General features: G+C 40.7%; 1 protein-coding gene and 1 long non-coding RNA gene across 2 annotated transcripts in view; one reads left to right on the top strand and one right to left on the bottom strand.

Annotated features, from left to right (window-relative positions):
• PPM1J (protein phosphatase, Mg2+/Mn2+ dependent 1J) overlaps positions 1–6,370 on the top strand; it is a 37,327-nt gene extending 30,957 nt beyond the window's left edge. Inside the window, exons 7-10 of the mRNA XM_072137619.1 lie at positions 1,586–1,649; positions 3,345–3,452; positions 4,252–4,403; positions 5,994–6,370. Coding sequence (XP_071993720.1) covers positions 1,586–1,649; positions 3,345–3,452; positions 4,252–4,403; positions 5,994–6,135 — 466 coding nt within the window. The 3' untranslated portion in view covers positions 6,136–6,370. The remainder of the gene's footprint in view (positions 1–1,585; positions 1,650–3,344; positions 3,453–4,251; positions 4,404–5,993) is intronic.
• A 7,987-nt stretch (positions 6,371–14,357) lies between these two features.
• LOC140119029 (uncharacterized) lies at positions 14,358–18,979 on the bottom strand. The gene is made up of 4 exons (XR_011853308.1): positions 18,814–18,979; positions 17,657–17,683; positions 17,358–17,410; positions 14,358–15,895 (listed from the first exon to the last, which is right to left on the bottom strand). It is a non-coding gene; the product is annotated as an uncharacterized lncRNA (long non-coding RNA).
• Between the last annotated feature and the right edge of the window lie 1,014 nt (positions 18,980–19,993).

Genomic DNA, 19,993 nt, shown 5'->3' with positions numbered 1-19,993 from the left:
ATCTCGGGATGCACAGCAACCCCAGTTACAGTAGAAAATTTAAATTAAAATATCTCCCCCTCCCCCATTCTGACCTCTGGACAAAAAGTGAAAATAAATTTAAAAAAGAGAGGAAAAAAAATAACTTGAATAATTGTAATTTAAGAAATATTAAAAAAAAAGTCATTATCGTAACAATAGAAGATCCAGTTACCCTAAAACAGACACATGAAATATCTAACGTCATGGCATATAGTGCCAAACACCATTAATATGTCTATTTTAAGGTAGAACTATACTTTTCAGACAAAGCTAGCTAAAATATAGAAAACCACAAAAAAAACAAAAACACAAAACATGTCTGGTCCTCAAGGCACAAATCAATGTGAGCATGAACCAGTTACATCTTATGTCAAGTACCCTCTGTACTTAAGTGATGCAACTGATTAGGGGACATTTACATAAAGTGTCGGTGTCTGCTTGCTTTCCGACTCTCGGAAAGGAGATACATATTTAATATTGTGGAGCTGTGCAGATATATTTCTGGCGCCAAGACCATTTTCTGTCCTTGGGACCAAAATCAGTCCCGAGCTCCAGAAATGTGTCTAGCAGTCGGAAAACAAGTTCAGCACGCTACCTAGGAGCGCAGCAATGGCCGTTGTGGCAATGCATCAGTGGCTAACCTCATCCGACAGCTCGTCCAGTCGGAATTGGACGCCAGAAGGACAGTCAGCAGAGATCCTAATGTGGTGAGTGTTTTGCCTCCAACAGCCATCTACATTTTATAGACTGTTCTACAATAAATCCAAAATCTATAACAATTGCTGTGAAAAACAATTTAATTTTAAACACCATTTTTCAAAAGCAAGTTCCTTGTATGCTAGTGTAAGCCGAGTGCAATAGAATGGTTTTGTGTCCCTGCTAGAACAAATTTCTTTTTATCTAGTTTCCGCCAGTTTACAGCGGCCAAAAATGCCTGCACATATTGGGGCACATTTACCTGTCCACCTTCTTCCTGGTGTATGTAAGTACATGGCTTGCAACACAATTTTAAAGTTAAATCTCGTGGTTTGTCCGAATCCGTCGAATCGTTCGCCGGCCCGCCCCCAAACTTGTGTTGCATGAAAGCCGGTGCAATTGCGCCAAAATCCGGTGCAATGCGACACAATGCCCTTCGAAATCCCTGTCGCGATTCCCGAAAAGTCGGAAAACCCGACAGAAATGCGGCCACGGGACCCTTAGTAAATAAGCTCCAATGTGTCAGAGTTTCCACTCTGCAAAAGCCACATCTCTTTTGGGAGCAGGTGGAAAAAGTCTTTTTTTTTTCTGGCGACGCTAGCTAATAATTAGGTAAGAAAGTGTCACAATACTGATAGAAACGCCATAGTTAATGTCCCCTATTGTATAGAAGCTGTGCACCATGGCCTGACGAGATCTCTTCAAAAAGAGTCCAACCACTCTGATATTGATTACTTTTGTAAGGATAGCTTGTCAATATCATAATCCAGGAAGCCCCTATAAAAAGGTAAACCAAGCTCATAAAGTAACTCTATAAAACAACCAACATACAGTATATTTTTATTAAGAAATCCATTTATATTTTTAGGGCTTATAAAACTATTGAAGAAGATGACATGAAGTTTCCACTTGTATATGGAGAAGGCAAAAAGGTTTGTATATTGAAAATCTAGTTACAGCGCATAAAAAGTAATCTAATAAATAATGGAGTTGTCCTTTTATTCAGCACAGCACTGGCCTCCATTTGTATACATAAGGTGGTGGTGACATGACCACAGTGTGTGCACCCGCTACAGCCTGCAGCCGTTTTCTTTGTGTCACCGCTGATAAGTATACAAACAGAGGTCGGTGGAGATGAGTGTTGTCATGTTGAATGGGAGCTCTGGAGAGGGCGAGTATGAGCTGTATATTATTTTTATAAAAAGTCTCAAACCCAGACAACCCCTTTGAACAAAATGACAACACATTTCTTATTAACTATAGTGATATTACATAAGTTCTACATTTTTTTCTTTTTGTATTGATTTTGGCTCACAGCATCTCAACCAAATTACATTTATAACATGGAGGAAGAAGGAATGTCTGGTGTGGGTCTTGTAATCAGATAAATTAACACCTACCCTCTAAGCGTATCCCTCGTGTTTTCCCTGCCCATGAATAGGAAATGTTAATGTATGCTGACTCTGCGACAGCTCCCCATGTCCCATGTGTGACTTGCCATGTCCCCTAAAATTGCTGCATAAGATTATGGCAAATTGATACTTCGTAGCCAGCCTGGTGATAACTCAAATATTTCAATTTCATGTCGATGTCCTTAGATACCTTTGGGGTATTGAGCGCCAAGCTTTTTGGGGTTAGAGAACCAACAGAATGGATATTAGACAAATGGCTAAATTCCTTCTTAGTGGTGTTTGGTATGGCTAGATTTGCAAAATAATCCTGGGAAATATGCTGGGCATATCTTTCAGGAGACCTCTGGATGATGATCTGACATAATTAGGAATATGTCTCCAAGCTCACACTTTGGTACAGATGTAGCCACGCCCCTCTCACATCACAAAGGGGGCAGGATTAGGTAGAAATTTAAGAAGAACCTGCCAACATCTACTCACGTTTATTTTCTTTTTTGGCCACTGCTGGCGAGTAATTTGTATTCGCCTTGGCCGCCACCACAAACAAAATTGCTCCTGTGGAGCGACCTGGTGGTACCACGCCGCAGCAAGTCCAACCTGCATTGCGGAAGGCTGTGGTGAAAACCGGGTACCACTTAGACCCTGCTCCCAGGTGTCGGCTTACATCATCGTCCACAGTGGTACAGAGGATCCACTACCTCCGAGTCTGACACCTACGGCCTTCATAGTAAATTGTAGGTGATAGCTTGGGAGAACAGCAGGGAGTAGATTTAGCCTTAATATGCTATCTGGGATAGTTGGGCAGGATTTATGTTGCAAATTGGGAGGCTCCTTAATGTACCCCATGACTGAGCTCAAGAATTAGAATGAATTAGTGCAACATTCTGGGCAAGTTTTCCTGATTGTTACATTTTGTTGTTCGCAGGAGTCATCTCAAAAGAGAGGCACAGTTCTTGATTGTTTTTCTTAAGGGGGTTGCCCAGATATATAAACTATTCTATATATGGATGTGAGGGGACTTTTAAAACACTCACTTCCCCTGTGTGTTTATTCACAAAACTGCTTAGTTATCTAGGAGGAGTTGCCTCTTAATGATACAGAAGAACATGAATGGTCCAAATGATACAATAACAAACAAGAGTGAGCTTCACCCTGGTTTAGCAATACTTAATTTCAGGATATATTTGTGCTAATTATTCATTGTTTTTCCACCAGGCTAGAGTAATGGCCACCATTGGGGTGACACGGGGATTTGGAGATCATGATCTGAAAGTGTACAACTCAAATATCTCCATCAAGCCATTCTTATCATGTATGCCAGGGGTATGTACACCATATCTGTATAAAGATTTACATTGTTTAATATGCTGCACACTATTGCCACAGCCTTATAGGATGACACTTTACTGAGATCATAAATTATAATAATCTTTATATAGCGCCATCAAAAGCCATAGCGTTGTACAAATCATAGACTGTATTGCCTCTACACCTTTGTACTGTTCTCTGAGCCAAAATAATTTCTATAACACAAATCAGTTTTTACCTATTCTACAATCTGCATTTTTTAGAATATGATCAGGAACCCCAGCATTTAGAGCAGGCATCCTGTGGTTCCATTCATAAGAATAGGACATGTCCAATCTTAGTTATCTCCAGTAGTCACATAAACTGTGACTCCAACCCATTTGATATTGATGATATATTCCTAAGGATAGATCATCAATATAGATTACTCTAGAAACCCTTTTAACGGCTCAGTACTAAGAACTTGATATATGATATATTTACAGCTGCCTAGCGGGCAATTCTGGATTATGGCAGTGTTCAAAATCTATCACTATTATGGTTGGGCAGAATACTCCAGTCTAGTAAATCCACTTTACATTTAAGCTATATACGGTAATAAATCTGCATATAATACAATGGACTATAAAAAAAAACCTGAAAAAGTATGTTCTTAAAGGATATCTACCACCAGGATGAAATACTGATGGGGAAATGAACCTGCAAATTAGAATTATTTTTGTTGCACACAAACATATAATGATTGATGCACAAATCATACATATAAAACACACATTTATGCATTTCGTATATGAAAGACTCTTTATTCTTGCAGGTGAAGGTTTATGACTTGGATGGTTGTGACCATAATGCTGATGATGTCATGATAATGGGTACAGATGGACTATGGGATGTCATCACTGACAGAGAAGTGGCAGATATTGTTCAAAGAATCTTTACTTCTCATGGTCCTGACCAGTCAAACAGGTACTATCATATTGTGGAGAATATGGGATTTTCATATCATGTCAGGTCTGGAAATTATAGCCTGGAAATGTGTAGCTGAGATGGGCAAGTGACTAAGCATGTGGTCCGGTTTCAAAATCTTCAACTGAGAAATCTAAACACTTTTAGCGGCCTAGCTGATCCCCTTTAAATGGACGGGTGGCATAATTTCATATGGTTAGTTATGGTATGTCTATCCAGTGTACAGGGGCTCTAAAGTCAGATAACATCCATAGAACTTTAATAAAATGTCTTTGTCCAAATTTGCCATTGGTCAGAGTCCCCTCATAATACCGAAGATAAGCACAAATCAGAGGCATAACTACAGCTGTAATGGCTGCTACTGGGCCCATGAGTTTCAGGTTCATAATGTCTGCCTAATTTTTATATGTCTATTGACTGGCGTGCTCCCAGCCCAGGCCCTGCTATAATGAGCAACATAGGCCACGCTCAGCTTAAGCAACCATTCCCACCCCCTCCGTCTGTTCCTGCCCCCCTTCGATCCTGTCCCCCTCTGTTTTGGCTTACTGCGTTCACGGTCCACCCACTGTTAGATCCACCCGCCCTGCTCTCCCGCTCGGCTTCTCCAGTCTTCACTGTGTGCCTCTGGTCAAAACCAGGGGAGGTTGAAGTAGCCAAGCTGCCATTTTGGGCAGAAGAGACCTCGAAGACACAGTGAAGACCCCATCTCCACTTCTACACCGGAGGGCAAGTGTATAAGTTTATTATTTGTGAAGAAAGGCCACTGCTGGGGCATTTTATTAGTAAAGGGAGGCCGCTGCTGGGACAGGTTATAAGAGAGGGGAGGCCGCTGCTGTGACATGTTATAAGAGAGGGGAGGCCGATGCTGGGACATGTTATAAGAGAGGGGTTGCCGCTGCTGGACCTGTTATTATTGAGGGGAGGTCACTGCTGGACATGTTATTAGTGAAGGGAAACCATTGTTTCATTGTTGCATTTTACTAGTGAAGGAAGGCTGCTGCTGGACATGTTATTAGTGAGGGGAGGCCACTGCTGGGCATTTTACTAGTGAAGGGAGGCCTTCACTAATAAAATGTGAAGAAACTGTTTCCAGCTGGAAATAAAATGTTTTGATGCAGTAACCCTTGTTGTAATTACCTTTAAAGCTGTATAATTACAACAAAAAAACTTGTGTATATGTTCAATATGGGCAGGGGATGGGAGGCGCTGTGGTCAGGAGGAGGGGGGTAGCCAAATGTTTGCTATGGGGCCCACGGTTTCCTAGTTACGCCACAAGTAGTTACGTAGATGTTCTTAATTGATTCATTAGAAGGTATAGTTGTGGCGAAAATGTGCTATTCGAGCCTAAAAAGGTTTTTAAATATAATAGGAGAGATAAGACATTGTTAGAAGAGATTTCCATTGTACTAATTTATAACATATTGAATGACTTCATAAATAAATTATCACTGCACCAAGAAAATACACAGCTTTATAATACAATTTATTTCATGCAGCATACTGCCATCTAGTGCCTAGTAATATAGCAGCCAATACTCAATTTTATAATAAATAAAAGTTCACATTTTTCAATGTCTGCGTGTATTTTAGGTATAACCTCGCTGCTCAAGAACTTGTTCTTCGTACAAGAGGAGTTCGGAAGGAGAATAGTTGGAGGCTACCTACTGGAAAGCTGGCCTCTCTAGATGATATATCAGTGTTTGTAATTCCCCTGGCTGGTCAGGGCAGGTGAAGAAGGGAATACTGGATATAATTTAAGAGCACATTCTTGGTACATTACCTCAACAGAAAAAGGAGCAAGCGCTAAGCACTTTAACTCAAAACACTTTCCTCAAAGACTGTTTTGAAGCATATTTTTCTGCAGGTATAATCAAGCTTTAAGCCAGTCTCAAAAATGCATAACTATAATAATTACAGACTGACCTAAAAAAAAAAAAAAAAAAGCAGCATTCTTGTGACAGTCACAAGATGCAAGAGGTACATATACAACTTAAATGTATGACTCCACTAATCTCCACGAGTCCCTGTACAACTGGAGAATTTGCAGCATTATATCCATCTTGTAGCTCTTCAACTAAGTGAATTTCCTAGGAATTTTTCATTATTCATATAAACAGTCATAAATTTGCATTGCAGGATGATACCCCCTAGGAGAGCTAGTTGTAATTCATGAACCGACCCATGCTTGGTAACATTAGTCTCGAAACAGCATTTTATATTTGATAACAAAGCTAGTTGTAATATATCAGCTCCTAGTTCTACTCTGGGTGTGTACCGGTACTTAAGTTACTAACTCATCCACTCAACTAAAGACATGGCAGATATCATGTCTGACTGTTTGCATTGCCCTAGACAGAGTGGAAAGGCCTAAGTGAACACATTAAACCATTAAATTACACACACTGGACACACTTGAAGATCGGTGCCCGGTGCCGAAACAAACAGGTGATCATCTCTGTCCTAAACCTAGTAATGTACGTTCCTGGTTGTCATCTAAGCACCCTGCGTCTTACATTTTGGATTTTTAACATTCCACCGCATGAGGTAGCAAATTTTTTGTGGACACAAAGATTTGTGGCTCGAACACACAGCTAAAATGATAAAGCCCCGTTATGTATGGGCATGAGATAGGGCTCCAGTGGTAATGTATGAGCTCTATACTGCACTTCCATATGCCTTTGACTCTTTATAGAGAACTTTTCCTGACAGACCAGATAATGTTTTCTCAAAATGTTTTTATTCATCATTTATAGAACACACAAATAAAAACGGCAGGGGGTTGCTGTGAGAAAGGACAAGCATCAGAATGTATAGGTAGCTTGTTTTTCTACATATTCTAAAGGATTTTAACTATATGAAATAAACTTTGACTGTTAACCCTGTGAGCATGACTTATTATTATCTTGGGGTGGTTGACGTGAGTTCAGGTCTCAAAATATCTTCAATATCACAAAGCTGAAGATTTACTTACAAAAGTGAAGAACGTTCAGTAGGTTTCTAGTCCCACTGTGTGCAGTCAAAGAAATAGTTGAACTAGTTGGGGTCTTCCATATGGACCTTGTTGGATCAAGTGTCCTGACTATTTCCGCCTACGAGACGATTGCCCTTGACGGTACACAGTCAGAAGTCTAAGAGACAGTTAGTACACCGAGTTGATATAAGGTAAGTAGATCCAAAACCAGAGTATAGATCAAAGCATAAGGCGCACAAGGCTTTATAGCAACATAATGAGCAGACTTAAGAAACCAACAGATTTATCATGCAGCTTGAATCCTACATCAGTTTTTTTGGGGGGGTGTATTTTGCCCATTCACAAACACTACCCCCAATCTATTTTGGGGTGGAGGGATTTTGAAGAAATAATACAGTGGGAAAAAAGTATTTAGTCAGCCACCAAAACAAGTGCTGTGGAAGTTCCCCCACTTAAAAAGATGAGAGACCTGTAATTGATGTGATATTCAAACCTAGAAACAAAATCTAGAGAATCACATTGTCTGATTTTTAAAGAATTTATTTAGAAATTATGGTGGAAAAATTAGTATTTGGTCAATAACTGTATCCTTTGTTGGCAATGACAGAGGTCAAACGTTTTCTTTAACCGGTTAAGGACCGGGCCCTTTCCTGTTTTTTCATGTCCATTTTTCACTCTCCACCTTCAAAAATCTATAACTTTTTTATTTTTACACGTTAAGAGCTCTATGATAGCTTGTTTTCTGCGTAGCAAATTGCACTTCATAGTGATGTTATTAAATATTCCATGCCATGTACTCGGAAGCGGGAAAAAAATTCCAAATGCAGTGAAAATGGTGAAAAAACGCATTTGCGCCATTTTCTTGTGGGCTTGGATATTACGGCTTTCCCTGAGCGCCCCAAATGACATGTCTACTTTATTCTTTGGGTTGGTACGATTACGGGGATATCAAATTTGTATAGGTTTTATAATGTTTTCATACATTTACAAAAATTAAAACCTGCTGTACAAATTTTTTTTTTAATTTTGCCATCTTCTAACTTTTTTATACTTTGGTGTATGGAGCTGTGGGTGGTGTCATTTATTGCGACATTTGATAATATTTTCAATATCAATTTTAGGACTGTACGACCTTTTGATCACTTTATAGATTTTTTTTATATTTTTCAAAATGGCAAAAAAGTGCCAATTTCGACTTTGGGCGCTATTTTCCATTACGGGGTTAAACGCATTGAAAACGCATTTTCAGATGCATCGATACCTAATGTGTTTAAGATTTTTACTGTTTATTTATATTTATGTCAGTTAAAAAGTAAATAGACCAGTGATCAAGCATGCATACCACCACATATCCCCCTAAGAAAAGGAGAGGAATCCTGAATGTTGAAAAAAAAAAAAAACAGGAGTTACTTACCGGTAATGATGTTTCCTCGTACCACGACGGCACCAACCAGAGAGAGGGATCCACCCCCGGGGACAGGAAACCTGAGCATAAAAACACGCCCCTCCTATCCTACCTCAGTGGGTTACAGAGACTTGGAAGAACCTTATTATTAGTATATCAGAAAAAACATTTTCCATGTAACCATAATTTTGACAAAATTATTTGATTACCTTTTTTATTTATTTTTAAAAAATTTAAATATCAATATTAATATTAATATTTATTTTATTTTTTGACACCCATGAAATACCACCAATAAGAGGTAGGAAAAAAATCACCAGGGTGGGAATATACCAGGTGCCGTCGTGGTACGAGGAAACATCATTACCGGTAAGTAACTCCTGTTTTCCCCAGCACCACGACGGCACCAACCAGAGAGATTTTCAGAGAGAAATATTTAGGGAGGGAAAAATCATAAGAAACACGCCCCCAGAGGAGAGCGCTTTTCTCTCCAAAGAGTTCAAGAGTACCCACCACATTTAACCGATAGTGTTTTAAGAAAGTGTGGGGGAGTAAACCCGCATGCTCCCTGACAATCCATCTCAATTATGCCCAAGATGTGGCTAGTGCTCGGGTAGAAAAGGCACGGATAGTTTCTGGGGCAGATTCTTCAGTTACTTCCTAGGTCAGATTCTATTTTTTATAAAGGTCTAGACCACCAAGTAAAAAGATTATTTTCTTTTACACCATACACATGATCTTAAGATATATTATAACCGAACAATTGGCCTCTAGGTAAAGAAAAACCTTCTTCCACTTCAGACTTTGGATTAGAAGCAAGGAACATAAGGAATATTCTGTATGACAAATGAAAGATAGAGGAGGCCAGTCCACAATACCTCCGTAACTACATAATTAGGCAAAACCTTTGCGAGTCGGAACATCCTACTGTGGGATCAAAAGTGAAACTGTCTTTTTAACCTAATCACCCATGGATTAGATGTCAACTATACTAACCAGAAAGCATAAGGTTTTTCCCCCCAGAGAAAAACCTGATACTAGAAAATAAAATGTTCCAAAATAACTTAAAATTTACAAATGACGGACAACGGATTGATCTTCCATTTATATTAGGTGTTCCTAAGGAACACGTTAAAGAGCAACTTTGTTTTCATTGTATCTTTTTTTTTTTTTTTTTGACAGTATATATAATAATTTATTAGAACCTCTTTTGGAATCCTGACAGCACCTTGCTTAGATTCCAAAGGTCCGACCACTAGACTCTCTAGTGAGGATTACAGCCTCTACCCTTCATGCAAAACACAAGTTGTAGTGATCTCAAATAAACTAAGACCGGGTAAGGCTGGTATAAAGGCCATCGTTAGAACTAGGAGGGACATGGGTGGCCTGCCGACTCAGATTAACTGGTTTATCTATTTTAAAACTTCCTATAAGAAGGTACAGCTTTGCCCCTAATGGCAGATAGCTTTCTCTATATACAAATGCAGCATAGAGGAATGACTGGATATGAATGGAATATCAGGGTCCTCTCCCCTATTTTAGTATTATGTGAGGTATATGATAGGTGGATGACTCCCTGACGTCATAGGGACTTGTGCACCTGTACACATTGTATCATAGAATGTGGAGGGACATGGGACATGGGTTATTACACATGAATATATTTGATACCCAGATGGATGTTGGTCACTACAAGCTATTAATGGCTAATTTGAAGTGTAATATGGTTGTAGAATGTACCTTATATGATCACATGATTTAATGATGTCCATATACAGGTAGTCCCCAGGTCACGAACAAGACAGGCCCCCAGGTTCGCTCCCAGGCAGAACCCGCATGGAAATCGGAACTGTACGTTCCACAACCGCAGTCCCAGACCAAAAAAAAACCCCTTTTTTTTTTTTTTTTAAACTGCAATATATTACTTAAATCTGCAGGATCTGAAAAGAGACACTGAACATGAGGGCGCTACACCAAAGACCATCACCATTATTATTCTAACTTGCTCTTGCTCTACCTTTGTGACCTTGAAGAGAGGCAGACTGTCGGGCTTATACAAATAAGCAGACCACCATCAGGGAATCATATCCCATTGGGAATCTCCAAGTCTGGGTACACATTGTTATTTGGAGTTCGCTGTACCCGCAAAGCACACAACGCCAGGAGCATATCTTATCAGTAAGGATTTTGTCCTTATTCACCACATCTTGCTCCCTTATAGAGAAATTGCTTGGAGCAAAGATTCTGATACCATTCACCCTAACTTGCTTACCTTTGGAACAGCTGCTCTCAGCAAAGACTCTGGCATCATTCACATTAACTTACTTACCTGTGAAACTATTGTCTCTATCAAGGTCTTTGACATAATCCCCATTATCTTGTGTATTTTGGGTACTTGTGGAACCACTGCTCACAGCCTGGATCATTCACATTACTTTGTGCACCTGTGGAAACTATTCACAGCAAGGATTATGTAATCATTCATATTACCTTGGGTATTTGTGGAACCACCGGTTTCAGCAAGGAGTATAGCATCATTCCAATTACTCTGTGCCTGTGGGACTATTCACAGCGACTATTATTGTGTATTTGTGGAACCACCGCTTACAACAAGGAGTATAGCATCATTCACATTACTCTGTCTATGGAACTATTCACAGCCACTATTATTGTGTATTTGTGGAACCACCGCTCACAACAAGGAGTATAGCATCATTCACATTACTCTGTGCCTGTGGGACTATTCACAGCAACTATTATTGTGTATTTGTGGAACCACCGCTCACAACAAGGAGTATAGCATCATTCACATTACTCTGTGCCTGTGGGACTATTCACAGCAACTATTATTGTGTATTTGTGGAACCACCGCTCACAACAAGGAGTATAGCATCATTCACATTACTCTGTCTGTGGAAGTATTCACAGCCAGGGTTATATCATCATTTACATCTCCTACCGTATCTTATGTATCTGAGGAACAACTATTCCCAGTAAAGGTTTTGGCATTATTTATCATAACTTGCTTGGTTTCTGGAACACTGCTCCCACAAGGATTCAGGCATAATTAACAATATCTTCTATACCTCCTGTTATAAAGCTGCTCTGTCTTTAGTGAGGAATCCCATCTTTCCATGCACTGGCGCTCAAAAATCACCAATACAATTACTGGAACTGTGGATAATACCAGCGCCCCTTCCTAACTAATATAAAGTCAATGTGTCCAGTGACCCCACAACCACAATGTATTATATGAGCAAACCTTTTATATCCTATTGTATGCAGATGAACAAGGTTGGAGAGAGCAGTTTGAATTAAGTTAGGAAATTGCACATCAAAGTTACCAAACTGCAATATGCCATAAAAGAGTAGCTTTCAAACTTAACAAGTTTGCAGGCATAGAAGCACCCGATAATGAGGGTTTTTCTACCTCTTGTAATTTTGAGCCAGGTGATCCATGTTGATGGAAACTCACTTTCTGTGTCCAAGCAATGCTTTATGAAAGCGGCATGTGGTTTAGACCCAAGATAACTGAAGAGCAACCATGTGCTCTGTGAAGTGTCACAGTCCTGAACTTCTCGCCATACCTGGAGGGGAGGCTAACCTGCAAGTCGTTAGATGATTGACTGAACTACCTGAAACTCTCATACAAGTGCAGAATTCCCTTTAGCTGTACTTAGCTGTAGTAAGCGCTCATAGGCTATAATTCAGAGCATGCTTGCAAACAGTTTATGTAGCATTTTTTGTCTCCTGATCTGCTCAGTTAAACATACACCACAATCTGACCATCAGCGAGTTCTGTGCAGGACGCCATAATAAACAGAAACCATGTGTTTCCTTGAGGCACCTCCACACTAAACTCTTCTCCACACTGGGAGAAGAGGTTAACCTGCAAGCCGTTAGCCAATTAACTGAAGCTGGCTGCAAGGGTAATTAATCCAAGCTGTAACCCAAGCTACTGAACAGGATTTTAGACCTGACGAGAGCAAGTATGTTCAGCTTAGAATGGCTGGTAGTTTTCCAATGTATCCATGGGTTAACTAGAATCCATATTACACATTTCATATCATGAGTGTAATAAAAAAAGTAGACTTACCACCCGGAACTCTCCTATGGGTACGATGGTTTTTCCGGGTCTGTGGGGATCGGTGACCTTTTTGTCAGGTTCTGTGAGCCCCCTCATAAGAGATAATCCAACAGACACAACCCATTCCACTGGAGGTGTGTACTGTACAGGATGCCCGAAGTCCCATCCTGTTAGCGCCATTCACCACGTGAGGTGTGTTTGGAGAGGAGGAATCACACCATGCAACTGTGAATCCTCCTTCTGGAGAGGTCGGATACTGGACACATCTCCCTGCATACCTGCTCCCACTCTGGGGTCGGTACCGTGCAGCAGAAAACCAGAACAGGCACACTCTAGTCCCCATTATACATCATGTTGTTTCTGGGGCTAGGACACACATAATGGCAACTATCATTGCTGACACTTTGCCTAGACCCGCAGCACCTCGCCTGTGCTGCTTTGGATCGCTCCAGATCTGGATAACCTCCAGCTCACTGGCCGGGTTCAAAACCTAGTACCTGCCGTCTGACAGGCACCAGGTAGTAATTCTCTTAACACTCAGGTTCCCGCCAGGGACAGGAAACCACTGAGGTAGGATAGGAGGGGCGTGTTTTTATGCTCAGGTTTCCTGTCCCCGGGGGTGGATCCCTCTCTCTGGTTGGTGCCGTCGTGGTGCTGGGGAAAAAAAAAAAAAAATTATATATACAATCCATTTATATAAAGTCAGAAATATTGGCTTGCCGAACAAACCTGCAATGAAGTGAACGGGAGGAAGATTCAATGGGAAACTTTTCCTCCTACATGTGGACTACATCAAATAAAAAGTTTTGGAATATTCCAGCAGGTTTTAGTTGCACTGAGCACAATAGAGGTAGGCAGAGCTCTGGTGAGAGATATCTTACTGTTATTTGCTCCAAGAGGTCTGTTTTTGTGCATCACTTCCTTATCCTGCTTCTCACTAAAGGCAGATCTGTGAAGTCAACTAAAAGTTTAGCAGGCAGGAGAAGTCTAACAGGATTTCATATATTAACCTGAACCATTAATTTACCAGCAAAAAAATTAAAAAATAATAAAAACATTTAAATGACAGTTTCTCTTTATTCTTCATCACTAGCAAACATCACTTACAACCACAAGGAGGCAGCAAACCTATTACTGTGAAAGACATTTATAGTCTATGCAGGTGCAGGTCCCAGAATTCAGCTCTTTAAAAATATCTAAACCCCCTGTATGGCTCATCTGTCCCAGTAGACAGTGTAATTTAGTCAGCAGTGGCCAGTAAACTGTCAAGCTCTGCTGTCGTCAGCATTTTGGGTAAACTGTCCAAAACGGATAGCTGTTGGGTTGAGCTGTCAGATGTTGGACACCTATCTATCAGACATTAATAGCGAATCAACAGGTAATGTCTTGTGTAAAATCCCCATTTAAGTTAGAGAGACCTTATTTTTTTCACTCATTGTAGAGAACCATTCAACGTGTCTCAAACACAGTATTCTATACAAAAAAAAAAAACAATACAGATTCGGATTTATGGAATAATGAACGGTTTTTAATTTTTTTTTTTGGAGATGGACAAAGACCATTTACATAAAGCTGGAAGACAATTTCTGGAAACAGCACAAGAAAATTACAAAAGAGAATTTACAACTTTGTTGTGATATAGGGTTAGATATACTGTAAAGCAAATGTGTCACAGATTGATTTTGTATAAAAAATGTATACTATTTACTTATTATTCTGTTCATGATTATAGGAAGAGTCATCTTACCTAAAGTCTAGTAATAATATTTGGGAATATGCTTTTCAGCAGCCTCATGGCGATAGAACGCAATAGTCTAGAGGCAACTACTGTATTTTTCGGACTATAAGGCGCATCTTCAATAAATGCCTGCTAAAACGTCTAGTTTCATATATAAGGCGCACCGGATTATAAGGATGAATGTGCACAGTTCAAGGCAGCTGTTGTCTAAGTATGGTTCATATATAAAGCGCACTGGACCATAAGACGTATCTTTGATTTCTGAGAAAATCAAAGGATTTATTGTGTGCCTTATAGTCTGAAAAAACGGTAAGCGAGATTTGTTCTAAAAGGCCTCATCTTCTATTGTAATCCGATGTGTTGTACAAGACAATTCCTGCATACAAATCCCCACGGAATCATCATATGTCAGTATAAGGCCTAGCTGCAACAGTGAAAATTTCAGGATATAGTACATTTTATTAAAGAAAATCTACCATAAAAATTAAGCATGATAAACCAGAGACACTTGCTCAAAGGGGAAGATTCATCGGTGTTTATACGGAAGTTTTATGGCGCATTGCAGGAATATGTGATTATTATAGTCACTACGCCACCTACACGCCATGTGTGCATGGAGGGGCACGGCTGCTGGGGAAGTGGTCCAGCACAGTGTTACTTTTTAAAAACCTGCAAATTAGACCAAGGTACTGTGACTGTGGTAATCTTATATTTGTTATGCAAATCAACTTTTAAAATTATGTAAATGAGCTTGAGGGGTCACCCTAACCCCTCAGTTGTTACACTGTCCTCCTTGCTGAGCAGGAAGTGCTCACTGCGCAAGTGCAGAGGGAGGGGGAAGGTGAGACAATAACAGCCTGTAAAGTTCAGAGGTGTTAGGGTAGCCCCTCAGGCATATTAGCATAATTTCACAAGTTCATGCACCACTGTTTTAACTTCACTACCATTTAACCTCTATTACAAAGTGGATTTTAAATGCAGAATGTATATGTAAAGATGTCAGAGGATACTTTACTTGTTACAAAAACACAACATTGAGTGACACAAACATCAAGTTAATAAAATCCTGCCAATTAAACAGCAATTTACGTAGATCTTCAAGGTAGAGGGAGGGCTGTAGAAGTCCTGAAGACCTGTCTCGCATCTGGCAAGGCAGTAGTTTGTCTAGTTATCTCCATGGGCAAACACCACTGCCCCCTAACTACACAAACTACTACCTCAGTCAGACACGAGCATTACAACTTGTCTGAGGTGTGTAATCCATTTCTGTAAGAAGAATATACCAGTAAAACTGTTGACATAAAAACATAAACATATCAAAAAGAAAGGTCCTTTATTAATTTATAAAAGGTCCTATATATAATTGCATAATATCAAATTACATATCAAATTAGCTATGGATGCGGAAAAAATGAATGTGGATATAAGACGGATTTTCTTGAATTCCATCTTTTATGTCAAATTTTGTCATATATAAATATATAATAATATAGCACATATAAACATGGTGTAGTGAAGTGGGGATCTCAGAGGTAATTTATACAGTTGCCTTTAGTTGTCAGGGTACAAGGCAGGATTGTGCATGAGGAGACATGTAGTACATAAAAACCTTACACAATGTATGAAATTATCAAAATAGTATCTACCTTAAAGGAAACCTACCACGTCACCGGCACTTTCTATTCAGGTGCAAAGAAGGTCGCGCGTATGGTGCGCCGAGAATGTATCATGGTGCGCAGAAGGGGGGTTGAAATCTAATGAATAAACGAGTTTTTCAAGCAATACAGTGCCTTCTGAAAATTAGGAAGATATGCTCCGGCACCAGCTCACCCTGACATGGTGCCAGGTATTTGAGGGTTATAACTACCATTTTTAAGAGGTAGGTTTCCTTTAATGGTAATTCAGTAACCATTCCACATGCATCAGAAACCATCTGCTATGTAAAATGTCAAGTGAATTTTAGAAGCTGCAGGGGAAAGATCTCAACATTGGCATTGCAAAAGTGGACTCCCGTACCACGACCCATAGCAAGTGTGCCATATATTTACTGCCAATGTAGAATATGCAGCAGAAAGGCATTTCCTCAACAGATTTTTCCGCAATCTCACGTTACAAAGCTTGTGCGTTATGATGCGGATTTACCGTGCAGAAGTTTTTTTTTTACAGAAAATCTAACCAGTACACATACCCCAACAAGTCATATTCAGTCTGTAAATACAAACTGTATGATAAGTAAATATCATATATGTCCCATCATTATAGTAATATTTGAGATGATAATGATGTGTACCCTTGGGACTGCAGCCTCATATTGTAATCATGTATGGAGCTGTATTACCACTCAAATGCAGGGACTCCTATAATCATATATGACTAAAGCTGGCAGACAAGGTACTGGTACAGTGTTAGGCTATATTCAAATAACCGTATGGGGGACATTTATACGGCGTATATACGTCCCCCATAGACGGCAATGGGCGCGCGGCACCGTACTGTTCCGTAGACGAGAGAAAGATAGGACATGTCCCATCTTTCCCTGGAATACGGCACAACTTTTTTTTTTTGGAACACACAATAATTAACAAGATATGACCTCATGTAGACACAACCCAAAAGTTGGCTGCACATGAGGCAGATTGCCATTGGCGTGTATGTTGCATTTAGTCTCTGCAGCCTCAAGAAAAATAAATAAACTGAAGGTTCACCTGGTTTCCCAGCCTAATCCCCGAAAAAAAAAAAAAAAAAAAACAGACCTGTCAGTTTTTCCCTAGACCCAACGACTTTTATTGCACTTCATGATCCGTATCTGTGAAAAAAAATAGGACGGTTGATGGATTTACAAAGAACGGCAACATTGCAGTTCAGATCACATCCTTCTGTTGTGAATCAGTATTACAACATTCACCTTCATTTGGTGCAGTCTTATATCTATATATAACCATGTAGCTGAAGATTTGTACAGCAATTCACAGAGAAATGCCCTAATTTACCCAAAATAAATCCCATTGATGCTATGGCTTTACGACCCGGATGGACCTTCTGTGAGGCTTACCTTCAGGATAAAGACAACAATCCGATCCTACAATAGCAAATGAGAAAAACAAAAATGAATTTAAGAGTGGCCCGTGCTTGACACAAAATAAGTTAACATGTAGACACTAACATTTGCAGCTTTTACTTTGTACAGGTAACCTGTGATCGCAGGCAAAGACCTCAATCGTGTGGTCAATATAACCAACGACAGGTTGTGAAAACCCACAAAACCCTGCTATACAGGCCGATGAAAAAACAAATGAAAAAAGGTCCAATCTCAAAATAGCTCAGGTGAGAAGTGGTTGTACATACACTACCCGTACCGGTATAAACTCGATATGCGCCTCCCACTATAACCGACGCCAACACGTGCCAGCTACAGAATAGAAAACGTGCCAGCAAACCTGGCATCTCATTCTGTAAGCCCTGGCACATGACACCAACAACGGACTATTTGTGTACTCCCCGGCACTTTTTAACCTTCACGGCCATAGTTCTGCTATATTTTATTTTAACCGCATTTCAAGTTGCATAGAAAAAACAAAAACTTTTGGGCGGCAAATACAGCTTCCTAACCTGCAATGGGTTAACAGCTCTCCCCGCTATGCCTCAGCCATCCTTACTGCAAAGGGGAAAGGTGCTGCTCTAACAGACCGCCTGCTCAGCCAATGGTAGAGGCCAAATCCAAGCTCCGAGCCAATAAAAAGAGTCAGGGCGGGAGGCAGCTAGGTTAGGGTGTCTCTCGCTCTGCCACGCGTGCACCCATCAGATGACACTGCTGCAGACCAGGCCTGGAAGTGCATGTGTTGGCGGAAAATACAGCACCATGTGAATACACCCCATACACACACGTTTACCTATAGATACAGATACGCTGGCTATATACACCAGGACGACGGGAATGTAGGCGCAGAACACAAATCCATGTGATTCTTGGAATGTTGTAGCAAAATAGTCAGAAAATAGCAATCAATCCCTACAAATATGGCGCTTGCGAGACTATTTTTCGACTGCAATCGCCCAAACTTTGGAGTAAGGGTGTAATACATGGATAATGCCCTCTTCATGTTACTGGAGCCAGGCAGCAGCTGTGTGTGGCAGAGGGCAGGCTATACTCGCAGGTCAGCACTGCAGGCAGGACACACGTGCTACACGTGACACGGACAACACACTCACCCGGTGACGGCCGCAGCTGTCCTAGCAGTGACCTCTCCCCCCGAGCACATGGACGGCTTGTCCAGGCCCAGCGCGTCCTCTCCCCGCCGTCCTGCTCCACACACGGGGCCTCCTCCATAGCGGTAACCGAGGGACTGACTTAGTGACTTCTCCTCGCCCCCTCCGTTACACCATCCCATCCCAGCGGCGTCGCACCAATAGAAGCGCGCGCGTGTTTTCTCTTAAAGGGGCAACCGCCGGCGGGGTGAGGAGAGGGCCCCTACCGTACATGTGGGGGCACTGCCTCTGTATGAGGGACACATTTACCTTCATCAATTACATATACCCGCAGGAAAATCCACCTCCGCCCTCCCTGTATTTCTAGAAAGAATCTGCCGGTCACTCAGTTTCTCTATGAGTGGTGACATTCTCTGTCAGAAGAAAACGCCTTTCTATTGAAGTCATAGAAAAGGGAGTTTGTGTAAAAACTCTTTAGGCTAAGTTCACACTACTGTTGCTTACCACTGTTCAAAAAAGTAAAGAATTGAGTTTTAGCGTATCAATAAAAAAAATCCTGTTGATATCAATGTAGATTTTATGTCTTCCGTTGTGTTCTGTTATCCATGTGTTTTTTGAATGGAAAAAATGACGGGGGCTGCAGTACGTTCTTCCGTTTGAAAAAAAATGCATGAATAACTGATCCCTGCCAAACTGACCAGAACGGATAAAATTACATTGATGTCAATGGGATTTTTAATTAAAACGTTAAAGCCCTGGTACGTAGTGAGCCTTAAAGGGAACCTGTCACCAGGAGACCCATTTTTAGCACTCCCCCAGTCCCCACAGAGCATAGTACATACACTGCGAAAGTGTTTTTGTATTAAAAATTGGTTTTACAGAAAAAAAGATATGTTATATTGTACCTTTCATTAGCATCTGTTGTGTGACTAGGCAGTTGCCCAATAGGAGGGGCTGGAAAGGAGCAGTTCCCCCCCACCCTTGGGAAACATGTGACCTTTTCAAATATATGAATAACTCCCAACACTTGGGATTGGCTGTAGAGGAGCAGGGGGCGTCGCTAAGCCAAGTGATGGGTGTTTTCATATATTTGAAAAGGTCACATGGAGTAGCTGTTATCCAAGGTTGGGGGGGGGGACTGCTGCTTTCCAGCCCCTCCCATTTGGCAACTGCCTAGTCACAC

Source organism: Engystomops pustulosus, chromosome 2, assembly GCF_040894005.1.
Source record: "Engystomops pustulosus chromosome 2, aEngPut4.maternal, whole genome shotgun sequence".
In the NCBI taxonomy this organism is placed as follows: Eukaryota; Metazoa; Chordata; class Amphibia; order Anura; family Leptodactylidae; genus Engystomops; species Engystomops pustulosus.
Note: the sequence above shows the minus strand (reverse complement) of the source record. Positions and strands in the feature narration are given on the sequence as shown.